Source organism: Triticum urartu, chromosome 4A (genome assembly GCF_056163025.1).
Source record: "Triticum urartu cultivar PI428250 chromosome 4A, HENAU_Tu73, whole genome shotgun sequence".
Lineage (NCBI taxonomy): Eukaryota > Viridiplantae > Streptophyta > Magnoliopsida > Poales > Poaceae > Triticum > Triticum urartu.
Genome location: NC_141876.1, coordinates 293,165,942 through 293,193,022, shown reverse-complemented (window position 1 = coordinate 293,193,022; position 27,081 = coordinate 293,165,942). Strand labels below are relative to the sequence as shown.

The 27,081-nt window shown below is 47.5% G+C and overlaps 2 protein-coding genes across 3 annotated transcripts; both read left to right on the top strand.

Moving 5' to 3' along the window:
* The first annotated feature begins 852 nt into the window (after positions 1 to 852).
* CLPP6 (CLP protease proteolytic subunit 6) lies at positions 853 to 27,081 on the top strand. Of its 2 annotated transcripts, none has more exons than XM_048714563.2 (9): positions 853 to 1,099; positions 1,167 to 1,231; positions 7,725 to 7,794; positions 7,948 to 8,152; positions 8,295 to 8,360; positions 25,716 to 25,856; positions 26,348 to 26,401; positions 26,519 to 26,611; positions 26,701 to 27,081. In XM_048714563.2, exons 1-9 carry the CDS (start codon positions 1,041 to 1,043, stop codon positions 26,746 to 26,748), a joined length of 801 nt encoding a protein of 266 aa, XP_048570520.1. In that variant the 5' UTR covers positions 853 to 1,040; the 3' UTR covers positions 26,749 to 27,081. The 2 variants fall into 2 exon arrangements, with proteins under 2 accessions (XP_048570520.1, XP_048570521.1); XM_048714564.2 differs by having other exon boundaries at positions 973 to 1,099; positions 1,197 to 1,231.
* On the top strand, positions 1,238 to 7,795 carry LOC125551315 (uncharacterized). Its single transcript, XM_048714497.2, is given in 2 exon segments — positions 1,238 to 3,431; positions 3,434 to 7,795. Coding segments are annotated over 2 exon segments (1,809 nt in total). The 5' UTR covers positions 1,238 to 3,293; the 3' UTR covers positions 5,105 to 7,795.

Genomic DNA, 27,081 nt, shown 5'->3' with positions numbered 1-27,081 from the left:
GGCCCTGATCAGTGCCGCGCCAGACCCGCCTCCCACGCGCAGACCGCCCGCCAGGAGAGCATACGCCCCGCATCCTCCTTCGTCACAGCTACCAGCCACCCACCGGAGAGGGGCTCCAGCACCACGGCATGGGGACGCCGCCTCGGATGCACGAGCGTCAGCGATGCGCCTGGTTTCTTCTAGCAATCAGTCGATGTGTCACCCGTAAATTGTTTTCCTACTTTTATTAAGCTTAGTGATACAAAGGACCCCCACAAATAAGGAAATTACATTCATGTCCTCGAGAAACCCACCAACCGGCCACTCCACCGCGAGTTGAAGGTCCGGCGCCGCTGCCGGCATGACTCTAAAATCCACAGTCGGACCTTTTACGGAGGGAAGTCTTCAAGCAACGGCCCAATCGGGCTAGCGTACCAGAGAAGAGGCCGAAAGGATGCACCACCACACCTTCCTCGCCGTCGACGAAGAAGGTAACAAAAAGGAGAGCCCCCATCGAGAGGGATCTGGAGGAAGACAAATTTTGCACGGCCGTCATACAGAAAAACGACAAACGAACAACAACCAAATACGCAATCTTGGTGCTAACCGACGAGAAGAGCAGACCTCCAACTCACCGGCCACTGAATCACAGGGATGGGGAATGAGTTAAGGTAGAAATTATTCCCCGTGCCGCTGTCTTCATCATCCACACGTTAACTTTTCTCTTCTCCTGTTGCAACGCACGGACATATTTGCTAGTATTCGTAAAAAAATAGTAATTATTAGTATTAGTATTAGTAATTAGTAATTAGTATTAGTATTAGTATTATTATAGTATAGTAGGCAGAGATTCCGAAAGTGAAACAGTGAGGACGAAGCGGGGGCTGATCTGATGGCTGGAAAACACGCATCGGACGGTGGCGATGCGACCGGTTGGGAACCGGCGCAGAGCATCGCCCTAGAAAAATGAATTGGAGATGCCCTAACCTCATCTCACCCTCGTCAGTCGTCTGTTCGCTACCACGCTTAGGCACCTCCCGCCTCAGCCTCGAGTGGCGCCCATGGCCATCTCCACGGCCCTCGCCGTCCGCGCCTCTCCCTCCTGCCAATTCTCGGTCAGGTGAATATCCTCACTCTACCGCCCCACGTCTCTCCCGCTCGTGTAATCACCAACTGCTCGTTTTCAGTTCGTCCTTTGCCTGCTCTCCTTTGTTTAGGCGGAATGGAAGCAGTGCATCTCCGCGCCTCCGAGGTGAGCGTCTTTCTGTATTTTTGTTTTGTTTTTTTGGTTATGTAGAATTACTTTTCTCTTCTATGAATTGAGTGGAGCAACGAAATATTGAGTTGTGTAGGCGACCACTGTTTGGAAATGGATAATCTGATTTGATGCGGGTTTAGTAAGGTGTCGGAGATTGTGGTCTAATGATTAGAACGTCTTCTGATTGTTGTCCAGTGTGAGAGAGTACACTGGTGACACGCTTATGTGATTCCAGGATGTTTACTTCTTATAAACCACACATTGCATACCATAAATTGATGATCAACTTGTGTAATCCAGCTGTATACACTGTGCAATCATTTGTATTTTCTGTTGAACAGGTATGCACATATTGTCTGTGCCTAACATTTCAGAATGCATCAAGCGTGGATGAAAGCATATGTAGCAAAAGCTATATCTTCCGTAGCAGTAGTAAATGTTTCATCAATCTGATCTAATTTTGAAGTTGGTTTTTGGCCCTGTTTCAGGTCGAACAAAACTTTCAGATTTTTCTGCATTAAGCATATGTTAGACACTGCATTGTATTAGCACAAATCAAGATGGTTTGAAGAGGAAGTCTGTCTTTAATGTGATAACTGATGACTAACGTGGGAATATTGAAGTTGTCGTTCATTTTGGTGCTGGGTTTGCAACCTCTGCACTAAAACGGTATAAGCTGGCAAGCAACCAACTTGAGTGGGCTAGGTTGCTGAAGCTGACTTTAGTTGGCTGATGCAGACCAGTGTTCGGGTAATCTGGAGAAAGACCGGTCGAAAGTGATTGGATCTAGGCCTCAGATTTGTTCATTTCTGTTAGCGCCCCTGACGAGAGGGACCCACTGGGCAGCAACCACAACAACTCTACAGCTGCCCAGCGGCCCACACGAGTCAAGCGGCCCAGCCCGCGCACCCACGGGCCTGAATGGATCAACTGAGCCCGCGAGTACGACTACTTCAGGGGAGACGCACGAAGAGCACACCATCCAGTGGATCAGGACGAACCGGCGGCTACCTACTTTCCTCTTCCCCAACCCTAGTTCTTCCCCTGTTCATTCTCCATTCGAGAGCGATGCTCCTGTAATCGATTTGTACTAGCTACTACTTCGGAGAGCAACAGTAGATCGATTCTAACATCTGGTATCAGAGATCCAGCCACCACACACCTCCACCCCGTTCTGGCGAACCTCATCGAGACAAGAGGGTTGCGGCACGTGCGTGAAGCCATGGATCCGAGCGTCTCCGCCTTCCTCACTCGCTTCGAAAACAAGATTGAGGCCGCCATCGACGGGCTGACCAAGGCTCAGTAGTCCACGGCGACGAAGATCGACGACCTTCTATCATGGCGTCCCGATCTCGAGCGCCGAGTGGTGGATCTGGGCGACGCGGTCACAGCACTGCAACGTGCACACGCGCCGCCACCAGCTCGCTCCGGCACGGATCTGGTGCATGAGAGCACTGAAGAGGGGATCCATCCTCAAGGGCCCGATGGCCACGGCGAATTACAGATCAAACGGGGGCCATCGGCGGCGTCCCTCACACCGCCGCCGCCGCTCTCGGCTAACGGTACAGCCACGATTCCCATCTCCCCAGTTCCGCTGTCTCCGTTTTCGCATGCCAGTCAAATGCTCACCGGCCTTGGCCAGGCACACCCCTCTATTTCCTTTCCGCAGTTCTCGGGCGGAAATCCTAATATATGGAAAACTCTTTGTGAGCAGTATTTTTCCATGTTTGGGATTGTGCCTTCGTTTTGGGTTCCTATGGCATCTCTGAACTTTTCGAGGCCAGTGGCAATGTGGCTGCAGTCCATCCAGCGCCGTCTGGGCGAGTTCGATTGGGACTCGTTAACCGCACTGCTGTGCACGCGGTTCGGCCGAGATCGTCATCAAACTCTCATTCGGCAGTTTTATTGAGTTCGCCAAACCACTACCGTGGCAGATTATATCGAGAGATTTGAGTCTATCATCAACCACTTGAATTCATACTCTGAATCAATTCATCCTTACTATTTTCTCACGCGTTTTGTCGAGGGCCTTTGGACGGACATCAGGGCGGTCGTCATGGTGCAGCGACCCCCTGACCTGGACACGGCGTGCGCGCTCGCGCAACTACAGGAGGAGGTGGCGGATGGAGCGCGGGGACACCCACCACGACCACCATATGCGTCTCCAAGGGCAGCAGTGCCATTGCCACTGCCCAACCTCCGGTGCGCCATCCGACCCCTACGATCGCCACCGATCGGCGTGGAACTGACGCCGCGCGCGCGGACTCGTCCAAGATCAAAGCGCTGCGGGACTATCGAGGCGCCCGCGGCCTCTGCTTCAAGTGCGGCGAGAGGTGGGGGCATAATCACGTGTGCCCCACCTCAGTCCAACTGCATGTCGTCGAGGAGCTCCTCGACATGATCGGCCTCGACAACTTCATCGACACCAAGATCCCACAAGACGAAGGCCCGAATGACACGGTCATGGCAATCTCTTTATCTGCCGTGATTGGGGGCGTCTCGGCCAAGGCGTTTCAGTTGCGCGCCTGGATACAAGGGCGCGAGGTACTCCTCCTCATCGACTCAGGCAGCTCCAACTCTTTCATCGACGAGCAACTGGCCACAACTCTCGTCGGGGTCCAAGCAATGGCCAAACCAGGCCGTGTTCGTGTCGCGGATGGTGGCGAAATGGTCTGCTCAACCTACATTCCACACTGTGCGTGGTACGCTCAAGGGCATGAGTTTTTCACGGATCTGAAGGTGCTTCCTCTCGGTACCTACGATGCCATCCTAGGGATGGGCTGGCTGGAGGAACACAGTCCCATGACCGTTGATTGGCGCGCCCGTTTCATCGAGACAATCACCCTAGCAGGACCGATCCGGCTGAATGGACATGATGCAGCTTCGGTTGTCTGTGAAACCATCAACAGCATCCAATTACAGAGCCTCTGCAGCAACGGGGCTGTCTCGCATATCATACACCTATGTATGATTGCACCAGAGGAGTCAACTGCACCTGTTCCGGACTGCATTCAGAAAGTGGTCGATGATTTTGCGGATGTTTTCTCTGAACCAAAAGGCCTTCCCCTGCGGCGTGCTTGTGATCACAAAATACCGCTCATCCCTAGAGCACAACTAGTCAACATTAGACCTTACAGACACAAGCCAGAGCACAAGACAGAGATAGAGAAACAAGTCGAAGAGCTGCTGCGATCAGGTGTGATACAGAGAAGCACGAGCCCATTCTCCTCACCAGTCATTTTAGTCAAGAAGAAAGACGGAACATGGCGACTATGTATCGACTACCGTCAGCTCAACGCTCTCACAGTGATCGCCAAGTTTCCGGTACCTGTCATTGAGGAACTCCTGGATGAACTTCACGGTGCAGCTTGGTTCTCCAAACTTGACCTTCGCGCAGGCTATCATCAAATTCGCTTGGCTCCCGGAGAGGAATACAAGACAGCCTTCCAGACGCACCAGGGCCATTTTGAATTCAGAGTGGTCTCGTTTGGCCTCGCAGGTGCGCCGGCCACTTTTATTGGAGCAGTCACCACCACTCTCAAGCCTGTCAACCGTGTCTGTGTTCTGTCGTTCTTCGATGATATTCTCGTCTTCAGCGCAACACTCCAAGAGCACGTCGGTCGATCATCTGAGGCAGGTGCTTACTCTCCTCCGCAGACTGTTGGAAGGCCAAGCTCAGCAAGTGTGCCTTCGGTCAGCAGCAGATTTCCTACCTGGGGCATGTCATCAACTCAGAAGGCGTCGCTACCGACCCCTCCAAAATTGCAGCAGTCAACAACTGGACAGCTCCGACAAACGTCAAAGAGGTTCGCAGCTTCCTGGGGCTTGCAGGCTACTATCGAAGGTTCGTCAGAAACTTTGGTGTGATCGCACGTCCTCTGTTCAACCTGCAACCTGCTCAAGAAGGGGACTCCTTTTCTCTGGACCTCCACAACTGAAACAGCATTTCAAGTCCTCAAACAGCAGCTGATTTCTGCTCCCGTGTTGGCTCTCCCTAATTTCAAACAAGCCTTTACAATCGAGGCTGATGTGAGTGACCACGGCATCGGGGCGATCTTACAGCAGTAGGGGCACCTGATCGCTTTTATGAGTAAAGCACTCAGCCCACGCTATCAGGGGTTGTCCACGTATGAGAAGGAATACTTGGCTATAGTCGTAGCCGTGCATCAGTGGCGTCCGTACCTGCAACACGCTGAATTTGACATCCTGACCGATCAGAAGAGCTTGATTCACTTGGAGCAACGTCTGACAACCCCTTGGCAGCAGAAGGCGTTCACTAAACTGCTCGGCCTGCGATACCGCATCCGGTACAAGAAAGGGATTGAGAATGCTGGTGCAGACGCGCTATCTCGTGCCAAGCCAAGCGACACACTTTTCTCCACCACGTCATGCAACCCGGCCTGGCTCGAGGATGTCACCAACAGCTACCACAACAACGATCAAGCTTCGCGTCTGCTGTCCCAACTTGCCATCAGGGAAGACCCAAAAGGCAGATTCACCCTTCGGCAAGGGATAATCTACTTCCGAGGCAGGATTTGGCTGGGGGGGAGCACTCATATACAGCAGAGAATCATATCAGTGTTTCACGACAGCCCCATCGGCGGCCATTCAGGGTTTCCCGTCACCTACCGTCGCATCAGACGTCTCTTTGCCTGGCCTAAGATGAAACTTCAAATCCTGCAGTACGTCCGCTGTTGCCAGGTGTGTCAGCAAGCTAAGCCAGACCGTGCCGCATCACCAGGGTCTGTTACTGCCTCTACCAGTTCCACAACAACCATGGGATATGATTTCCATGGATTTCATGGATGGCCTTCCCCAGTCCAGCAAGTTCAACTGTTTGTTGGTGCTCGTCGACAAACGAACCAAATTTGCTTATTTCCTCCCTCTGGCTCATCCATACACGTCAGCTTCAGTGGCACAGCTATACATGAACCAGATCTACCGGACGCATGGTTTACCCAAAGCAATCGTCTCTGACAGAGACCCAGTCTTCACTAGCCATTTCTGGCAGGAGTTATTCTGTGGAGCAGGCACTGAACTCAGACTGAGCACAGCCAATCATCCGCAGACTGACGGCCAAACGGAACGTGTCAATCAGTGCGTCGAGACATTTCTTCGCTGTTTCACTCAAGCTTGTCCAAGGAGATGGAGTTTCTGGATCCCACTCGCTCAATTCTGGTACAACAACGCACACCATTCTGCTATAGGCATGACTCCATTCAAGGCACTGTTCGGGTACGAGCCTGCACAACTGGGGATCTCCGTGGATAGTGTTTGCTCTGTGCCAGCGCTGCAATCATGGCTGGATGAACGAGCAACAGTTCAAGACCTGCTGCAGCAACATCTGAACAGGGCGCGACAACTCATGAAAGACCAAGCAGACAAGAAAAGATCTTTTCGAGAATTCCAAGTGGGTGAGAAAGTGTTCCTCAAGCTACAACCATACATCCAATCCTCAGTGGCACCGCGGGCGAACCACAAATTAGCCTACAAATTCTTTGGACCATTCCTCATCATCGACAAGATCAATGAAGTAGCGTATAAACTGCAACTACCACCAGAAGCCACGGTGCACCCAGTTTTCCACGTTTCGCTGCTTCGCCGCGCCCTACTCCCTGGTATGTCGGTCGAACCATAATTGCCTCATTGCTCTGATGATCTTGCTGTACCAATGGCAGTAGTGCAAACACGCTGGCGCAAAAAGAACGGGGGTATGCAAGAACAAGTCAGGGTGCAATGGTCCAATTCTGCAACCTTGGGCCACCTGGGAGGATAAGGCCAGCCTCATGGCGCGCTTCCCGCATGCAGAGGCTTGGGGACAAGCCTCATCTCAAGGAGAGGGGGATGTTAGCGCCCCTGACGAGAGGGACCCACTGGGCAGCGACCACAACAACTCTACAGCTGCCCAACGGCCCACACGAGTCAAGCGGCCCAGCCCGCGCACCCACGGGCCTGAATGGAACAACTGAGCCCGCGAGCACGACTACTTCAGGGGAGACACACGAAGAGCACACCATCCAGTGGATCAGGACGAACCGGCGGCTACCTACTTTCCTCTTCCCCAACCCTAGTTCTTCCCCTGTTCATTCTCCATTCGAGAGCGATGCTCCTGTAATTGATTTGTACTAGCTACTACTTCGGAGAGCAACAGTAGATCGATTCCCTCATCCAGTCTCTAACAATTTCTTATTTGAGGAGCCAGAACATGCTGTACTCATAGCCTTGCGCAAGCTGGCACAATGCTAGGGGACAAGCCAGGCCAGAGCATGGTGGTGACTGTCTCCCTAGTTATCCCTTTGCTATAACCGTAGCTCCTGATATCGTCTCCTGCCATCCCTCTCGCCATCCTGTAACCCAAACCGTAAGAACGGAGAATATATTGTGCTGCATATTCTTTTCCACAATTTTTCTGCAGTCCATGTTTTTTCTCTTCATGGTATTATTGCCAACATATCGAGTTTCTGTCTCACTCAAATTGTACATATAGGACTGCAAGTTTTAACATCAGGTGTTTCTGCATGGTTGGATGAGAGGATACACGGTCAATCTTATCTGAGGTGATACATTTGAAGCTACCATGGTTGCTATCTTCTTATCCTTGTCTATTTTTAATATAGGTTGTGTATAAGAAGCCTGATTATTTCCTTTTCCAGTCAATAGTTTGTGGACTCAAATGCACCCATAACTGTAAATGATTATCTATTCTATAGGAAAAATACAATCGTGGCATCAGAGAATGAAAATCCACCTTTAATGCCTGCTATCATGACTCCTGGTGGCCCTCTGGATCTGGCAACCGTACTGCTAGGAAACCGTATAATCTTCATTGGTCAATACGTTAACTCGCAAGTGGCACAACGTGTGATATCACAGCTTGTCACACTTTCTGCTATAGATGAAGAGGGTGATATTCTGGTTAGTGTACATTTTTTTATTGGAGGTTCAAAATTAATTTTATAACGTAACATTTGCCTTATTGTGTGTGTGTGCGCGCGTGCACGTGTGTATCTGGCCCCTCGATTTGTGAATTACTCAATGTGTTCTTCTTCTATATCAGATATATCTTAACTGCCCTGGCGGAAGTCTCTATTCTATCTTAGCAATTTATGATTGCATGTCTTGGGTATGTTATCTATAATCTCTCCAGCTTAGCAATTTATGATTGCATGTCATGGGTACATTATCTATAATCATTGTAATTCACTACTATAATTCATGCCACATTCTTAATATTTCTAGTTCCATTATATATATTTTGTTTCTTGTTCACCCGGCACAATAATGCTTCCATTTGATCAAGATTTATGTTGTTGGCACTAGAATCATTGCACACACAGCACCAAACAATTTTGAGTCTGTCGTGTATAGACCTCCTTGGCCAGTGAGCTTACATATAAAACGAGCCAGTGAGCTTACTCGTAGTATTAAAAGGAAATAATAATGTTATGCAAAAGCCGCTCTTGTGTCCATGGTGTTGTTTACAAGAGTTGTAATATTAAATTGGTACATAAACCTGAGCAATTCCTGTGCTGGGCGGCTCCAAGTAGGCTTTGGTACGGTTCTGCTTGCCACATGCCTCATTTCCCAAATCTGGTTTAGCCTTAGAAACTGTTTTTTGGGCTGGCTAGGCCAAGTACTTATGTCTTGTACATAGATCACACATGGAGCTTCACCATTGCTTCTTTTGCCTTCTTCTACTTCGCTTAGCATCTTTTTACGACATATAATGAGAATTTTCTTTTGCTGCGTCTCAGGCCCTTAGATTTGTAATGCTGGTGGTGTCATTGGATGTTTCATGGGATAGTCAGAAAAATAATGTTGTAAAATGATGAAGTGTGAACTTATCCGTAAAACAGGAAAACCGATGTACTCCAGACAGGGACTCGCATTATGTGTGGTCAATGTCTATTGTTAGACTTTCCTATTTCCCACAAAACTAACAGAGCGACGCATGTTTATGTGGCTAGATTTGTGAAATAATCTTCAGTTCACATATCTGATACTAATGTTTTTTTTGCTTGTGCTGATTTGAATGCTCACGGTAGACATGTAAAACTATAAGTAAGATGTAACAAAAATGAAGTTTTAGTGTAATTGGGTTCTTTGGTAATCTTAAATTTGTTGCTAAAGAATACATTCCACTTTTGACACTATGTGCACGTCAAAACCAATACCTAGCTTAAGAATTAATTTTGACACAAATGTACCTGATTAAGAACCCGAAAATAAGAATGTTGCTAATCATAGCATTTTTGACCATTCTAGTGGGGTTGGTTGGCATTTAACTGTCGATGTGGCACTCCACCTAGTCACTTCCTGTAGGTTGCTCAACATTTTAGCTGTAATCCTTGTGTTACTTAGCTGTAGCTGCATTTCCTTGTAAGACAATGTATGTGTTAAGAGTTGTGTCGAATATTATTGTACAAGGTAGGTTACAGTTGGACTTGGTTTTGGATTGTGTGTAGACAGGGTAAGAGTTGTGTCCTATTAGGACACTTGTGTCCTAGGCCTCTCATATATATCGGGGGTAGACACACTATGTAACCTATGCCAACATAATAGCACGGGCACGCGGGGGCTGCGCTGAGCCGAAGAGACGTAGGACACACACGAGATTTGTTGTGAAAAAAAGGGGCTACGCAAAAGACTGGTGCTATCCATCGGAGGAAAAGATAGGATAAGCTAATTGAACTACAGCCTACAGGAGCACGTGGTGAAGTTGTGGAGTTTTCCATTGATCTTCATGGTGAAGTGCACACGGCAAAACTTATGTAGTGGAGTTTGGCTTTATCTCTTTGTACATGGTAGTGTACGAGGATGGTAGCGTGAGAGTGTGTGGAGTGTGTGGCGAGGATAGCGACATGTGTATAAGGTTCGGACGAGTCTTGAGTATGTCGGCAGGGATCGTGCATACACATGGCGTCAAGCAATGCACCGAGATATGCGGGGCGGACACGACGCAGGGTGAAGCATGATTGCAGTCGGATAATTTCGGCTGGGTCGGACTGGATTGCCTGATGGATTGACATGGATGTTGGTCAAACAAGAAGACGGTGGTGATCTCGGCGACGACGACATAGGGGCGTGATGCTGATGGTGACCGACTTCTGGGGCGTGGAAACACGTGGTGCAGGCCTGAGGGCTTGTGCGGCTTCGGCAAGACTATGGCGCAAAGTTGATTCAAGGCAATGTACACATGAGAGCTTGAAGTCGACAGGGCGCGGGGGTGGCATGTACAACCACCATGGAGTCATGTTGAAGGTGGAGCTGGAGTTTGATGGACGACTTCACTCTGTGCTGATGGAGGGGCTACGGCGTAAATGCATGGAGAGTCGAAGACTAATTCAGCGGGATAGCGAGAGACCCGTGGATCGGGCTGGGTACCAGTGGTCTGGTGGAGACGTGATACTCTTGCATCGGTCGGTGATGATCGGTGGTTCTCTGTAGTAGGGGTTGAGTGTTGTGGGTATGCGACCCTGGAGACTCAGCCAGGACAGTAGAGGCTCGACGCGGTGATAGCGGCGAGGCGTGCGGTAAGCACGGAACACAGCAGGGGTGCTGAAGCAGTGTTGATGAGTACCAGATTCAAGTTGGTGACTGGGTCTATCGGTGCTAGTTGATGGACATGAGTTGACCATGGAGAATCTGAGAAAGTGGCGGAGAGTCTGAAATTGTCAAAAGTTGAGAGAGTACATGGCCGTATAATCTATGGTGTTCAGTGCACATGCAAAGTGCGGATGGCAAATATAGAAGGAGGCGGAGTGCTATAGCTGTGGGACATGCTAGAGACTATCCGGAAGATGATGAGGACATCAATACCATTGTTACACCCACAGCCCCTACTGTTACATATACTGGACCAATTACTAGAGCTCGCGCACGCCAATTAAATTACCAGGTACTTTCGTTTCTTGGTAATGATTCTAATGTTCATGAGATTATGATGCTGCCTAAATTGGATACATTTGTTTTGCTTTCAAATGAAGGGCCTAGCTTGGAGAAGGATGAACATTGGAGCAAGAACACGCATGGAGTTGATGGCATGCGCAAGGGGATCAAGAACGGAGTTACAAGTGATGATTTCAGGACTTTGAAGCCGCCATAAGGAGTGCATGAAGCCTTGGACGAAATATACAAGATGCCACTTCATAATATTCGTCCATAGGCTATTCTAGGTGCTGCGTCACCTTATTAATGGGCCAGGCCCATGTAATTTCGAAATACTTAAGTATAGGCTATTTTTAGAGTCCGTATGTGTGGGGAAACAAGAGTTAGGGTTGGTTTCGGACCCCACCCTCAAGGGCCACGAAATTCCCCCCTCTTCCTCCATATATACAGCCCTTAGGGCGTCGTTTAGACTTTGGGTTTTGTTTAGATTAAAAGTTCGCCATAGCTGCAACTTTGCGTACTTCGTTTGTGTCCAACGACCAGACCAAGACGTCACAGAACCCCACCTTGATCAATAAAGCTTTCATCTTATATTCGCAATATCCAGATTGCAATCTCAGTTTCTTGCTTGTTCTTCGTTTGCTCGCAGGAAACAGGCCCTCGTGGTCAGGTTGATCGTGCTCCGGCGTGGTCAATAACCCCTCGGAAGTTGGTTTAGCGATTGCTAAGGCGCGACGTCTCGCACGTTCGTAGTCGGATCGTCAAGGTCGACTCCCACAGAAAACGATAACCACCATCTCATCGAAACATCGGGACACCTTTGCCTCTATCAAGTGGTATCAGAGCTTTCGAGGCAAAGGTGTCCCGATGTTTCGATGAGATGGTGGCTATCGTTTTCTGTGGGAGTCGACCTTGACGATCCGACTACGAACGTGCGAGACGTCGCGCCTTAGCAATCGCTAAACCAACTTCCGAGGGGTTATTGACCACGCCGGAGCACGATCAACCTGACCACGAGGGCCTGTTTCCTGCGAGCAAACGAAGAACAAGCAAGAAACTGAGATTGCAATCTGGATATTGCGAATATAAGATGAAAGCTTTATTGATCAAGGTGGGGTTCTGTGACGTCTTGGTCTGGTCGTTGGACACAAACGAAGTACGCAAAGTTGCAGCTATGGCGAACTTTTAATCTAAACAAAACCCAAAGTCTAAACGACGCCCTAAGGGCTGTATATATGGAGGAAGAGGGGGGAATTTCGTGGCCCTTGAGGGTGGGGTCCGAAACCAACCCTAACTCTTGTTTCCCCACACATACGGACTCTAAAAATAGCCTATACTTAAGTATTTCGAAATTACATGGGCCTGGCCCATTAATAAGGTGACGCAGCACCTAGAATAGCCTATGGACGAATATTATGAAGTGGCATCTTGTATATTTCGTCCAAGGCTTCATGCACTCCTTATGGCGGCTTCAAAGTCCTGAAATCATCACTTGTAACTCCGTTCTTGATCCCCTTGCGCATGCCATCAACTCCATGCGTGTTCTTGCTCCAATGTTCATCCTTCTCCAAGCTAGGCCCTTCATTTGAAAGCAAAACAAATGTATCCAATTTAGGCAGCATCATAATCTCATGAACATTAGAATCATTACCAAGAAACGAAAGTACCTGGTAATTTAATTGGCGTGCGCGAGCTCTAGTAATTGGTCCAGTATATGTAACAGTAGGGGCTGTGGGTGTAACAATGGTATTGATGTCCTCATCAGAAGAAGGGTGAGACAACTGCGAATTTGACTTAGGGTGACACAGGGCGACGGTGAAATTCCTTCAAGTTTCAGACAAGCAGTCAAGAAAGAGCGGTGACGTTGAGTTCAAGTAACTCTTATATGTGGCGTCCAATATGTGAGTTGTTCATTTTCACGCAAACAGTGGTCGGTGTGTGATGGCGTTGAACAAATTCTCCGGAAGATTGGGAGCACAAAGTAGAGTAATGAGGAACTTAATTTTGCTTGAGTGTTGACTGTGAAGAAGATGAGAAAGGACTACAGTTGCAGGTGGAGTCACATGGAGTATGAGAGTAGCAGCGATGCTCATGGCGTATTTCAAGTCCAATGTACATGGAGGTTCGACACACACATGAATTCAAGGTGGTGAAGAATATTCGCCAAGGTGGAGTTTGTTAGAGTTGTGTTGAATATTATTGTACAAGGTAGGTTACAGTTGGACTTGGTTTTGGACTGTGTGTAGACAGGGTAGGAGTTGTGTCCTAATAGGACACTTGTATCCTAGGCCTCTCATATATATCGGGGGTAGACACATGATGTAACCTATGCCAACATAATAGCACGGGCACGCGGGGGGAGCCGGCGTCGTGTGCTGGCGCCCGGGCGGCTGGGGTGCGGTATTGTAGGGTGTCATGGGGAGGAGCGCCTGTAGTCAAGCCCCAGGGATGTAGCCATGATGGTGAACCTCGTTAACAAATCTCGGTGTCGTGCTTGTGTGATTGCTTGGTCGTAGATCGACGGAGCGTCTCGGATTTATTCTAACAGTATGCACCTAGACAACTAGTAGTCAATTTGCTTTTTTGCTTGTACTAGCAGCTGCTAGAGTTGCATGGTCGGTTTAGACTTAGCAACCGACTTGCCCTGTACTATATATATGCCTCAAGGCAATAATACAAAAAATAGCTTCAAGAAATCAAACTATCCTGTGTTCAGCCCTAGCTCCTCTCTGCTTCTCTACTTTAACCTGTTTCTAACATTTGGCATCAGAGTAAGGTGTTGATCCAAGACTGTGTCAGCTTCAGTGGATGGCCACACCGGTCACTGCCCACAGTGGCACGTCCATCTTCGACGTTCCCCTTTCGCGTAGCCAAGGCGCCGTCGTCGCCATGATGGTCCAGTGGTGGTCGTCCAGCGCGTGGTGATGGAAGTCGGCGGTGCGGTGTTCCCGCAGCTGACTCAGAGCAACTATGAGGATTGGAGCCTCTTGAGTGAAGATGGAGGTCGTGGTCTATGGGACACCGTCAAATTCGGCGATGTAGACCACCAGGAAGATCGCATGGCGCTTGAGGCCGTCCTGAGAGCCGTGCCATAGGAGATGATCCACGCCCTGGCTGTTAAGAGGACAACCAACGAAGCTTGGGAGGCGATTCGACATTGATCGCGTCTGCAAGTCCATGGTGTAGAAGTTGCGTCGGGAGTGGGAGCTGCTCACTTTGCTAACCCTAGAAAGGATGAGGGGAATGGATATATATATAGTATAGGGATGGACGGGTAGGTGGGTTATACAAGGCAACATTGGCCAAATCCTGGGATGGATGATCTGGAAGCATAGGAACGTGTGCATTTTTGACCATGTAAACCCATCGCTCAATGAGCTTGTCGACAGGATCAAGGACGAGACCAGATGTTGGGCAAAGGCCAGGGCTCAAGGGCTCAGGGTCGTTCTGCCATCATCCTGGGATGTCCACTGGTCTCTTGGTGGCTGTGTAACTCTGCCTCCTAGGAGGATGTAAATTCCCTATCTTTCCAATGCAATGAAACACAAAGGCCATTTGCGTTTTCTCGAAAAAATACTGGCCAAATCAGGCCGGGTCAGAGCAACTATGAGGATTGGAGCCTCTTGAGTGAAGATGGAGGTCATGGTCTATGGGACACCGTCGAATTCGGCAACGTAGACCACCAGGAAGATTGCATGGCGCTTGAGGCCGTCCTGAGAGCCGTGCCGCAGGAGATGATCCACGCCCTGGCTGTCAAGAGGATAACCAAGGAAGCTTGGGAGGCGATCCAGCATTGATCGCGTTTGCAAGTCCATGGTGTAGAAGTTGCGTCGGGAGTGGAGCTGCTTCTGGGATAGCGGCCGGACAGTCCGGCGCCTGATGGATGCGTGTCTTCGTGGCTGGTGCGGGGTCAGGCTACTACTGATCTCCAGAGGCCGGGCAATTTGGGGTGGTGGCCGGACAGTCCGGCTTTGCCATTTTGCTTTCGGGTGCCTTCGACGCTAATCCTCGACAAACAGCTGGACAATAAGTCAAGTGGTTGTTTTATCCGGCTATAGGCCGGATAGTCGAACATGATGGCCGGATAGTCCGGCCACTAGTTCTTCTTCCTCTTCCATGCTTCCCTCGGGGATGGTGTTGTTGTTCCCTTGGGCTTGCACTTCTCGATATGTGTGAAGCTGAGCTCAAACTTATACATGCAGGAGGGGGAAGGGTCAAGTAGTATACCATCCAAGAAGAAACCAAGGAGACACATAAAGGACGGAATTCACCTTAGTATATGTGATGCACGTGTCCCTTGGCAATGGAGCCAAAGCCATGGTGATGACCCTTGGGTGCTCTGCACCTCTCTTCCCCTCTGCCACGCCCAATATACGACCCTATCCTCGAGGTACTCGGAGGTCCCACCAAGGATAGAAGTGCATATTGAAGACGCTTTGCAAGGCGGATATCATTACATCGTACCATGTACATAATAGTTGGGGATACATACAATGGCATACAATAGCCACATGAATACATCAAACATCATACAGAAGTGCAGCATCCGACTACGGATGAAATCAAACGAAAAACACAAACGACATCCACCCTGCTAGCCTAGACTGCCGACCAGGAACCTATCCCTCGATCGAAGAAAAAGAAGTAGAAGAACTCCAAAACAAGCAAGCATCGCTCTCACGTCAGATCATCGCATTACCTGTACCTGCAATTGCTGTTGTAGTAATCTGTGAGCCACGAGGACTCAGCAATCCCATTACCATGGGTATCAAGACTAGCAAAGCTTAATGGGTATGGAATGGATAAGTGGTTAGGTTGCAGCAAGCACTAAGCGTTGTATGGTGGCTAACTTACGAGTACAAGAGTAAGAAGAGTAAACTACACATAACGGTCGCAAACTAGTAATGATCAATAAGTGATCCTGAACTACTTACGAGTTAAACATAACCCCACCGTGTTCTCTTCCCGAACTCCCTTGAAAAGAGAGGATCACGGTTACGCACGCGGTTGGTGTATTTTATTTGAAGTTTAGTATCAAGTTCTCTACAACCGGATATTATAAATTTCCAAGTTGCCACATAACCGCGGACATAGCTCTCGAAAAGATTTAACCCTGCAGGGGTGCTCCAAGTGGTCCATTATAAATTACCACGCGCATCCGATGGAACATCCTCACACCATGAAGAACATGATGCTTACGATAAGGAATTCCGGTGGACCTTCCTCTCGTTAAAGGTAAAACTAAACCAGGAAGACCTCCCGACGTGTCGACGATCTCGATAGGAGCCGCGTATCTCGTTCTCAGGACACGACAGATGAACACTACGTACGACAGCCAAAAACCCGAGTTGCCCCAGGTGGCGCCGCAAGTGGCTCTAGTTTGGACCATCAACATCAGCACTGCCCCCTTGTGTTATGTTGAATTAAGAATCATCGGGTAGCGCTAACTCCCTATGTGTCAATTTAATATTATTAGTATTATTATGTTGGCAAATTTTAAAACCGAAGTTGGGCCTTGCCGGAGGAGTTTTAGCCTAAGCGAACGGTCAGGGGGTTCCCATACCCTCGGGAAAGATCTGACTTTGGATCGAAATCTACATCACCATGGGAAAGAGATAGATTGAAGTCGTCGCAAGAGTAGAACTTGTCGATCGCCATATACTCATCATCTTGACGTTCTATATGGCCACTCTTCATTGTCGCTCGCCCATCTATGAGATGTGTATCATGCAAGCAACAAGGAAAGAACAATGAAAGTGTAGTCTATTCATAAAGTTCATATCAAGATGGCTCGATAGGAAGGAATTCACCTTAGGAAGGTTCCTGGAACACTTGTCAGTCAGTATAGTGTATGTCTTTTCGCGGGCAAGATGTCTCATGATGGCATCGCCTTGCGATTCCTTTAAAATGAGCAAACGGAACGAACACTTGGAAACACAAAGGTTTTCGCATGAACACTATCTATTATTCATGTGGCGATTCACCCAACAAGTGTCAGTATTGTGCTTAGCATAAGATGCGACAAGGAAATGCTTCATGGCATATAAGTGTAGGAAGTGAGCACAACCAAAGACATCATATTCATGGACTAGAAGCAGTAGAACTCTATGATCACAAACATGCAAATGTGAGGTAGTGGTCATCCCATCAAATGCATGCATGTACGTGAAATCATCAAAAGGTTTGTGATATAGGAATGTGTCGTCAAAGTAAAGAACGACAAAGTTCCTAAGGGGATGCCTAAACACATGTGTCCTCAAGTGCATGAGAGTATGACGTGCAATAGGCAATCCAAAGTGCAAGACAATCATCATAGTGTGCAAAGGTTGTGGTTAAAGTAATGCTACATTTAAGACAATAGAAAGAACAATTGTTCAATGTGTGTGGGGCAACAAAGTGAGAAATGTAACAATCAAGAGTGCATGGCATATGTGAGGTAAGGACATTGTTGCAAAACATATTGTAAAGGCATGTAATCAATAAGTTCTTTTTTTGAACATGTCACCGGGGTGGGGGAGGGGGAGGAGGAATCCCCACCTGAATATTGACCTCTATTCAAAGAAAATGAGCCAGTTTATGAGGGAAACCAGGTCGAAAACCATCATCCGGTTTATGATGAAGACCGGATCGAAAACCTTGATCCTGTTTATGAGGGAAACCAGATCGAAAAATCATACAACCCAAGGGGCAAAAATGCCGAAGCAGGAAAACACAAGAAACCCGGTACATAGTTACAACACAAAGCCAAGGCGAACAACCTAAAGAAATAGGTAGTTGGGTGGAGCAACACATGTTATGCATAACCATCTACAAGGCCGGCCCTAGCAAGACAACAAGGAGGCAAACTCAGAGGTCGCCTTGAGAGTACACGAGCATTAGCAACATTGAAACCAGTGACGTAGGATAATGCATGGTTCCACCACCAGGGGGTTGCACCATCGCCGGTCCCTAGCCATCCAACACCAAAGATTAGGGTGGTCTTGCCTGTGGCGAGGTGATAATGACAGAGGGAAAGACGCTAGCTGAGCAAGGATGCATAGAGAGAATGCCAGTTCACCACTGGAAGATATTGTTAGCTGGTGAGAACTAACGGAGAGTGACAAGCTCACAAAGAGGCCTCAGAAGAAAATATCTCAACTAAGGCCGGCTATAGACCATGGTGGAGGACACACAACCACAAGTTGGCGAGAACAAAGGATCCAAGCAGAAGCCGGACAGAGTGTTGCAAGCAGCTCACATGGTGAGAAGAGGAGATTATTCGGGTTGCCGAGGAAGAGACATCAACATGAGGGGAGCAGGAGGCACAACGATCGGAGGCAAAGTAGAGGAACCCAAAGAGTGGAGTGAAGGGAATCCCAGCTACGGAGCTATGCCTTAGATAAGCAGTGGGATAATCATGAACCCCTTTCACAACAACTCCAAGAAGAAACGGAGCGCCCAAAGGCATCATTGTTGCGAGCACTGAAGCAGCGCAAGGATTTCTCCCAGAGCCGGACAGAGCCACAACTAGCCGAGGCAACGGAACACACCCCATAAGCGACCGGAAGACCTCGCATCCGACATCACACAACTGAAGGTTGAGCCGTGGAGGCCGGACGGGGCGCACCAAAGCATGTTGCACATGGGCTGCAGGGAACCTTTTGTGGATCCAGCAAGAACCAGGCAGACGAGCGGCATGTCGTTGTGAGCATAGAGCCTGGCCACCCTTGCCGAGGGAGCTGGCTTACCAGGGGCATGTTGAAAGCGGAGAAGATGTAGGCGGGGGTTGGTCTCGTACCACATGGGGGTGGAAGGTCGAGGTCTAGCAAGCTATGCAGCGCGCGGGGCGCACAGAGCAGGGGGCGACATCGGGGCACCTAGTAGCTGCAGATGTCATGGGGGTGGAGTGGTGGTGAAGGTCGACGTCGAGGCTCATGTTGGGGTTGGGCCGGTGCCTCAGCCACCAAGGACGAGCAGGAGGCAGCCCAACATGCCACGCCACGACAGTGACCACCATGGTTGGCGGCCGCGGGTGGAGCGCGAAGGCGCGTCCTGTTTATTCGGTGGCGACCGAGCACAACAGGGGGGCGTCAATGTGGGAGGGGTGGTGGGGAGAAGTAGCGTTGCCGTAGACTTTCCTAAAGAGGCAGAGTAGTGGATGGGAGATGTGGAGCTAGGAGAGGGACGAGTGTCCCGTTTGCGGGTGGAGTAGTCAAGAGCGACCCCGGAGACAGGCGTGGGCTCAGCCCTTTCCATTATTATTGTTAGCTCGGAATCAACAAGTTTGATACAACACACAAGGTATATTCATCAAGAGTCATGAAAAAGTGGCAATGATACGTCAAATCAATATCACAATCATGTGCGCAAGTAATTAGCCGAAAAAAACAACTGGGCGACATGATGCATGCAACAGTGTGGTGTGATCCAAAATTTCCATGCTCAAGGTTAGGGATTCTCAAAAGAGAAACAGATCACCTTGAAAGCTTGTCCTTGTGCGTACTTCACAATGTCAAGGGACAAGCAAATGTGTTATAGCAGCGCGTCGGTGGAAAGTGTACTTGGCTTGCTCTCAAGAGCTCGGATGGTCAACTCATGGTATGTAGGAGTAGGCGAGTAGTCGATATTACCTACACATGAACAAAACAAAACAAAACAAAGAACGTATGTGCATGGTAGATAAACACATCATCTATCATGATGTGTCTCTTCTCTTGCACATAACCATTAACACAAAATATAGTCAATGCATGAATGGTGTATGCATGGCTTTTGACATAGCAACAATGATCATCATGCATATTGTGCAAAGAAGGAAAGAAAACATGAGTCACATGGAATACGTGAAGATCTCAAACCATATGCGAGAAAGCTATAGGGGCAGTCTCATGTTCAAGCATAAGAACATCGTTGCATTCAACAATAACAATTAGCAAATATTCAACATGGGAGGTGCAACAAAGGGAGACTTATGACAATATGCAATACCAATCATGTGCAAAGCATCAAAATAGTTGTCATCAACCCCATGAAAAGAGCAAGTATTAACCATGTGTGATGCAACATACAATGCATATGCGACACAATCATGGGGCAAACATCAATGTGTTGGGTAGAAGTCCTATGGAAGGAACGATGCATAATCATGGCTCTCTCAACACAAGTATCACTATAGGCATGTATCAAAAATGGAACATGACAATAGCAATGGATATCTCCACCAAGCTTGCAAATACAAATACAATGAATAGAAGGATGGGTCATGTATAATGCAAAGCATGGGTCACAAATGCATGTCATTGTAATAGGAATGGTTATGGCAAGATGGGCACAAATTGTGAAAATGAACAGTAACCCATAACCATGTGAGTGCCATGTAGAATAAGGTCGCGAAGTCTCGTCGCGAAGAGGAATGGTGGAGGAGCTCCATGGTAGCGCACACCTTGCTTGCTCTTAGGAGCTATTTTTGTCAACTCGTGTGCTTGCGAGGTTGATGAGTGTGGACACCTACACAATATTGAAAAGGAAACAATGTGTGCGCGTGCTATATGTACACATCATCCATCATGATTTGTATGTGCTTGTGGGAGTTAGCAAAAGATATGCAATCCGTAAAGAAATTAGATGCATGATACAAGAAAATATCATCCATCATGAAAGGATGGTTGTGGGGCACAACATAATGGAGACCTGAAGTGGAGCAAAAGTATGATGTATATGTATAGCATTTGTTGTTGGGATGCATATGGTGCACACAATTATTGGAATCATGCAACACAAAAGATGTATCAAGTTCTCCATCATGTATGAGAAAACTATGGGTTGCTAGCAATAGTATAGGCATGGTTGCTTGCAATACAAGTACTTGAAGCAAAACACGGAGAAATTGAACATGTAAAGCAATGCATGGCCATAGCAATATTATTGGTTTGCATGGAAAATGTGGTTTCGCATGAATGGTTTATAGTGCTACCATGCTCGCAAACAAAATCATGAGGATGGCAAGTATGCAATGTATTGAATGCAAGACATGTGTAGTTATCCGCAAATTCCATGCTAAAATGTCATGGCAAGGCATATGCAAAGAATTTCTCAAATTATGTAAAGGATGCATTGCAATATTATTACAACTTATGCAAATGCCACGAACCATGAATTTGTCATCTATGCCATACTTGCCAAAGGATTGAATTTAATGGGATATGGATAGTTACTACGATGAGATTGCAAATGTGTGAATTTGGAAATCTCACCCATAGCATATGTGATCTAAAGAATTCTCACAAGATATCCTATGCAACATCACAACTAATAGACTCCACATGAACATCATCGTACTGATCATAAATGAGTAATAAGTCATCACATGAGGGAGTCAAACTAGCATGAGGCATGACAATAGGGAGATGTAATCAATGTCCACTAGTGGAGCAAGAGCATCACCATCACCTCTATTATTACCTCCGTAGGTCCACCCATGTGGTGTAGGTGTGGTGGAAAGGACCATCTTCTAGCCATCTACATCATCTTGATGGAACCACGTGGGGGGTGCATCTTCTTCCACCATGGCCATCGTCGTATCCATAGGAGGGACGAAGTTGTCGATGGTTGGTGCTTCATCATATATGGGATCTTGCACCAAATAAGAAGACACAAGCGAAGTAGAGGTTAAGTTGTTAGAGTTGGAAATGGCCTCACAAGACCTGTCAACCACCCCCACTCATGTGTGGTGGTTCACTCACTCCCTTAAGGTGGACACACTCAAACTCGCATATGGTAGAGTCACTCAAGTGGTGGTTGTGGCTTTCCTCACACGAGAATTGGTGCATCTCATCAAATATGGGGCTAGTGGTGAGTTCTCTCACTCTCAATATGGGTGCAAATGTCTCTCAGCTCATCACCATACGCCACCATCGTTGAAGGGAAAATCTCATGCTCAACCATCTCGTCACCTTCGCCAAGGAGGAAGGCCATATGACTAGGTTCATCATCATCCGCCTCCATGACCGAATGGAATATCCCATGCTCGGCCGTCTCACTTGAGGTGCATCTGAAGATGGAGTGGTCACCCTTGCTTGTAGTTCGTCGCCTTGATGTTGGCATCGTAGCTTCCTCTTGTCGGTGATGGTGCCAATGCTGGTCTGATCTTTAAGAAGATGGTAGCTCGAAGCTCTGCACCTGAGCGTCGTTGAGAAGATGATCTTGAAGATGATGGCGACTTGCGTTTGTTGGGCATATTTTTGATAAGCTCAATTTGTGCGCCCATCTTGGCCTCGATGTAGTCCCACTTGGCATCGAAGTGGTCCTTGTTGGCATAGACCGAAGGTGATGTGCCTTCCCTATCCATATTAACATTCGAGCTAGGTGTGAGAAGAGAAGGGAATGAACAATGCATTACCTCTTTCTGATGTTGGTGAAGGATCAAGCAACCTCGCAATTGACAATATGAAATGAGTGCACTTGGTAATGAACCTTGTCCAACCTCACACCTACACAAATGGCTTATAGTGGAGCTTGGCAGGGATTAGTGGCACGATTCTTGCAATTTGAAGTTCAAGAGATGTAAAAGTTGGAAACAAACCACAATGAACTCAAAATGCTATGCAAGTGTTCACAAAAGGATGGACATAGAGACAGAAGGAAACTCATGCAAAGATATGGGGCTTGTGCAACCAAGAAAATGAGCATACAAAATTGTCCTAACAAAGACTAAGCTCGTGTTACACAAACTCAAGGAGTGCGATACGGCAAGATTCGAGAACTTGGCACCAATCCTACTGGACAAGTGTATCCTTGGCACAAGTATCTTTATTGCTCAACTCTTTTGCTTATAAACTCTTTTGTGAGTCCTCCTTTTTGTATCCCTCTTTTTTTTGAACCTTTTCTTTGTTTCACCACTTCCCTTTTGAGCCTTGACCAAATATACAAGACAAGTATCACAAGATGATGCACGGAGTAAGTATATGCACGATATGATGCATAAATAATCATTAAGATGCTAAATTTCACGAGGCCTAGCAACACTCGGATAGCTAGTCTCAATAGGTCAAAGGTAATTGCAAAGAATAGAATGGCTCACAAGGGTAATGGCAAGGAAGGCAAAATTTGTGTGACGGAATAGTATACCTCATCGACACCTTTACCTTGAAAAAATCGGAGTGACCAGCCTAGCTTCCAGTGTCGGGGTCAAAAGGATGGATGAATCGTTGTCGTTGGCGAGCTTGGTGGTTGATGTAGTTGATGGAGAGGTACAAGTTGTGCTTGGCGAGGACCCCTGGCGAGGACCCCCAAGGGCGAAACCGGTGAAGATGCACGTCTTTGAGTCGTGGTGGTGGATGGCCTAGGCGAAGATGCCAATTTGCGAAGAATTGGTCCAAATCAAATGATGTGGAAACCTATATGATTATCAAGGCCACATCGTTTGCTTCAAAACGAGCCCAAGAACACCAAAATTGGAGTCCGGAATCAAAAGTTATGGCCAAAACGGTGAAGAACCTGCAACAGTCTTTGGGGAGGTCGAACAGTCCGGCTTGGATCCCGGCCAGTCCGGTTTAAGGCTCGGACGAAACCATTCTCTGACCTTCCGCCCGGCCCCTTTGTCCGGCATGGGCCGGATAGTCCGGGAGACCCAGAACGCGAATTTGGGGCTGTGGAACTTGATTTTGCGGGTGGAAAAGCGAGACTCCTAAGTCGAAATTGGATGGGGAAAAAGAAAAATCGGGGCCAGGGAATGCAAAGGGGGCTAGAAACACTTGGAAAACACTGGGTTGTGGATCAATTTGAACAAAAACTCAGTAGAAACAACAAATCACTCAAAAAGTCAAAATCAGGCGAGGCTATTTTCTGTGTGGGGATTTTCGAATTAGGCAAGAACAAAACAAAATCAGGCTGGAAAGATGAGGGGGAGGGGCTCCAAACTGTGGCAACCTTGTTCATGGTACCAAATGATGTAGGTCAAAGCCTAGGGTTTGGCCCAATCTTCACGAATTGGAGGTGGATTTGAGGAAGAACACTAGGGAAAACACACAAGAGGGACACTCAAGATATGCATAGATCCAAACAACAACAAAGGTAGAAAGTAACTAGGTAGTTCATCCAAATCTCTAGGAGAGATGGGTCTTGAGAGATAGATAGATCTTCCCTAGTCCAAAGGATGTGGAGGTCTTGCTAATCCAAAGGGATTCTTCTCCCTTAGGAGGTCTTCACAACCATGCAAGGTTCTTCTCCCTTCGGTCTTCATCTCCAATGGAGGGGTGGATGAGCATAACTCTCTCAAGTTTAATCTAAATGCTTTGCAAACCCTAGAAAGGATGAGGGGAAGGGATATATATAGTCTAGGGACGAAGGGTTAGGTGGGTGCGAGAGATACAAGTTAACACGGGCCAGATCTGCTCGCAGGCAGGGGCCAGACAGTCCGATGCCTGATGCATGTGTGTCTTCGTGGCTGGTGCGGGGTCGGGCTGCAGCTGATCTGACAGTCCGGCTTCGTCATTTTGCTCCGGGGTGCCCTCAGTGCTGATCCTGGACAAACAACCGGACAATAAGGGGGAGGGGGCTGTTCTGTTCGGCTATAGTCTGGACAGTCTGGCATGGTGGCCGATCAGTCCTTTGGATGGTGGTGTTGCTTCCTTGTGCTTGCACTCCTCGATATGCGTGAAGCTTGTTGGTTCCTTGTGCTTGCACTCCTCCTCGATATGCGTGAAGCTCAGCTCAAACCTATACATGCGCGAGAGGGGGGGGGGCTGTTCTGTTCGGCTATAGTCTGGACAGTCTGGCATGGTGGCCGATCAGTCCTTTGGATGGTGGTGTTGCTTCCTTGTGCTTGCACTCCTCGATATGCGTGAAGCTTGTTGGTTCCTTGTGCTTGCACTCCTCGATATGCGTGAAGCTCAGCTCAAACCTATACATGCGTGAGGGGGAAGGGTCAAGTAGTATACCATCCAAGAAAGTAGACACGCATAGAGGATAAAATTTATCTTAGTATATGTGATGCGCGTGTCCCTTGGCAATGGAGCCACCAGTCTCTTGAAATTTCAGTCATGGAAGAAAAGATGGCTTAGATCTCACATCTATACGCTCCAATAAAAATATAGCATCTCACATGGCTTTGGTCTCACATCTATATTTTTGGATTGATAAATCTCCACCGCTCAGTTTTCTATTGCTTTGATAATACAAAGATGATCAAATGCTACATGCTAAAATTAGCTTTCCACTGTCTAAATGTAAAATTATATATTATCTTGCCAGTACAGCATCCTATAGCTGGTTTAGTATTGCTTAACACTCTTATACTGCATCCCAAACCTAAGTGCTGATATAAACAACATATATTTCGTTGACATGAAATTGACTTTATTATGAAAATTCATGTTTTAGCTTTCAATGACTTTATTATGAAAATTCATGTTTTAGTTGACATATATTTCTGAATGAATTGTAGCGAGTCATGTAAATTAGCTGCAGTTCTTGCCTGTAATGTCATCTTTTGGATTTGCCATTCACAACTTACATCTGTAATAACATATCCTTACAAATAGACCCAGAGACTTGTTGTCTTTTGATGCTCTGTGCCAATGCCTGAAATATATCTTTGAGTTAACACAAGCAGATCACACCGAAAGTTGGGACAGTGTGCTTTGGTGTTGTTGCTAGTCAAGCAGCGATCATTCTTGCTGGTGGTGAGAAGGGGATGCGCTATGCGATGCCTAATGCCAGAGTAATGATTCATCAGCCTCAAGGTGGATCGGAGGTATGATTGTTGGTTTTGTATATGATTTTTTCTAGCAAAAGCCTTGCCTCTCTGATGCATTGATAAGAAAGAGTTTGTACAAAGCCCAAAGATTGGCAGCGCCCAGAATTACAGCAGGATGGCACTAAACGGTGCCTGCCTCAGCTGGTAGCAATGCTGCATGACCCTCTTGTGTCCTTGTCCTTGCCCATTGCCTAGCTTCCGACTGGATAGTGTCAAGGAAGCCGGCTAAACTGAGCCAGGCGTTGTCGAAAATTATCGCATTACAATGCTGTTTGGTATATGAATCGTGTAGCAGGATGTTTTTCTTTAATGTTGTGTGACTAATTTGATATTCCCTCCGTCCCATATTAATTGACGCTCATACGGATACATTACGCTCATACGGATGTATCTAAATGTATCCGTTTGAGCTTTACTTAATATGGAAAGGACGTAGTAATAGCCATCGTTGAAGCTTGCTGTGATGCTAACGATCAGATCACCTGCAGGGTAATACGGAGGAGGTGAGGAGACAGGTTGGGGAAACCATTTATGCTCGAGATGTAAGTTTTTTTTTACCAACATAAGTCTCCTTAAGCATGCTTTTGCTCAGATGCTTGAGGGGCTACTGTTTTTTTTCCTAAGCTGTGATTAAAGGTCCTGAAACCTTGTGCACGCAGAAAGTTGACAAAATGTTTGCTGCTTTCACGGGGCAACCCATCGATATAGTGCGACAGTGGACAGAGAGGGATCGTTTCATGTCGTCGTCCGAGGTAACCTCTCGCTTCATGTCCTCTCCTCTCCTTTAGCACAAGAGAAGCAGAGCAGTAACCTGTGGTGACCTTATGTTTCGTTCACATAGGCCATGGACTTCGGACTAGTCGACGCATTGCTGGAAACGGAATGCTAAGCAAACGGATGCAAATTGGAGCTCTAAGTCAGATACATTCATCATGTTTCGTTGCCCTTTCAGTTGGGACCGACCTATGTTTAGTCACTAGGGATGAGAAGAAGGGGGTGTCATTTGCCTCTTAGGAGTTTGGCTTGGGCTGCGGGTGATTTTGTGTTGGAGATATTATTGATTTTCTGATTAATTTAATTCATACTTAAATCATCATGACAATGTTGACAATCCTAATCTCACATTGTAAGCTAATGACGCGATTGCATGCTAGGCATATATCATATGGAACTATATGAAACTTATAACCAAAATACTAGGCCTGTAAGGGTTTGAATTTTC

Excerpts from the sequence above, each read along its gene's own strand:
- CLPP6 (XM_048714563.2), top strand. The coding sequence starts at position 1,041 with ATGGCCATCTCCACGGCCCTCGCCGTCCGCGCCTCTCCCTCCTGCCAA. Across the intron at positions 1,232-7,724 it reads TGCATCTCCGCGCCTCCGAG|GACTGCAAGTTTTAACATCA; the intron begins GTGAGCGTCTTT and ends TTGTACATATAG. Across the intron at positions 7,795-7,947 it reads CACGGTCAATCTTATCTGAG|GAAAAATACAATCGTGGCAT; the intron begins GTGATACATTTG and ends TCTATTCTATAG.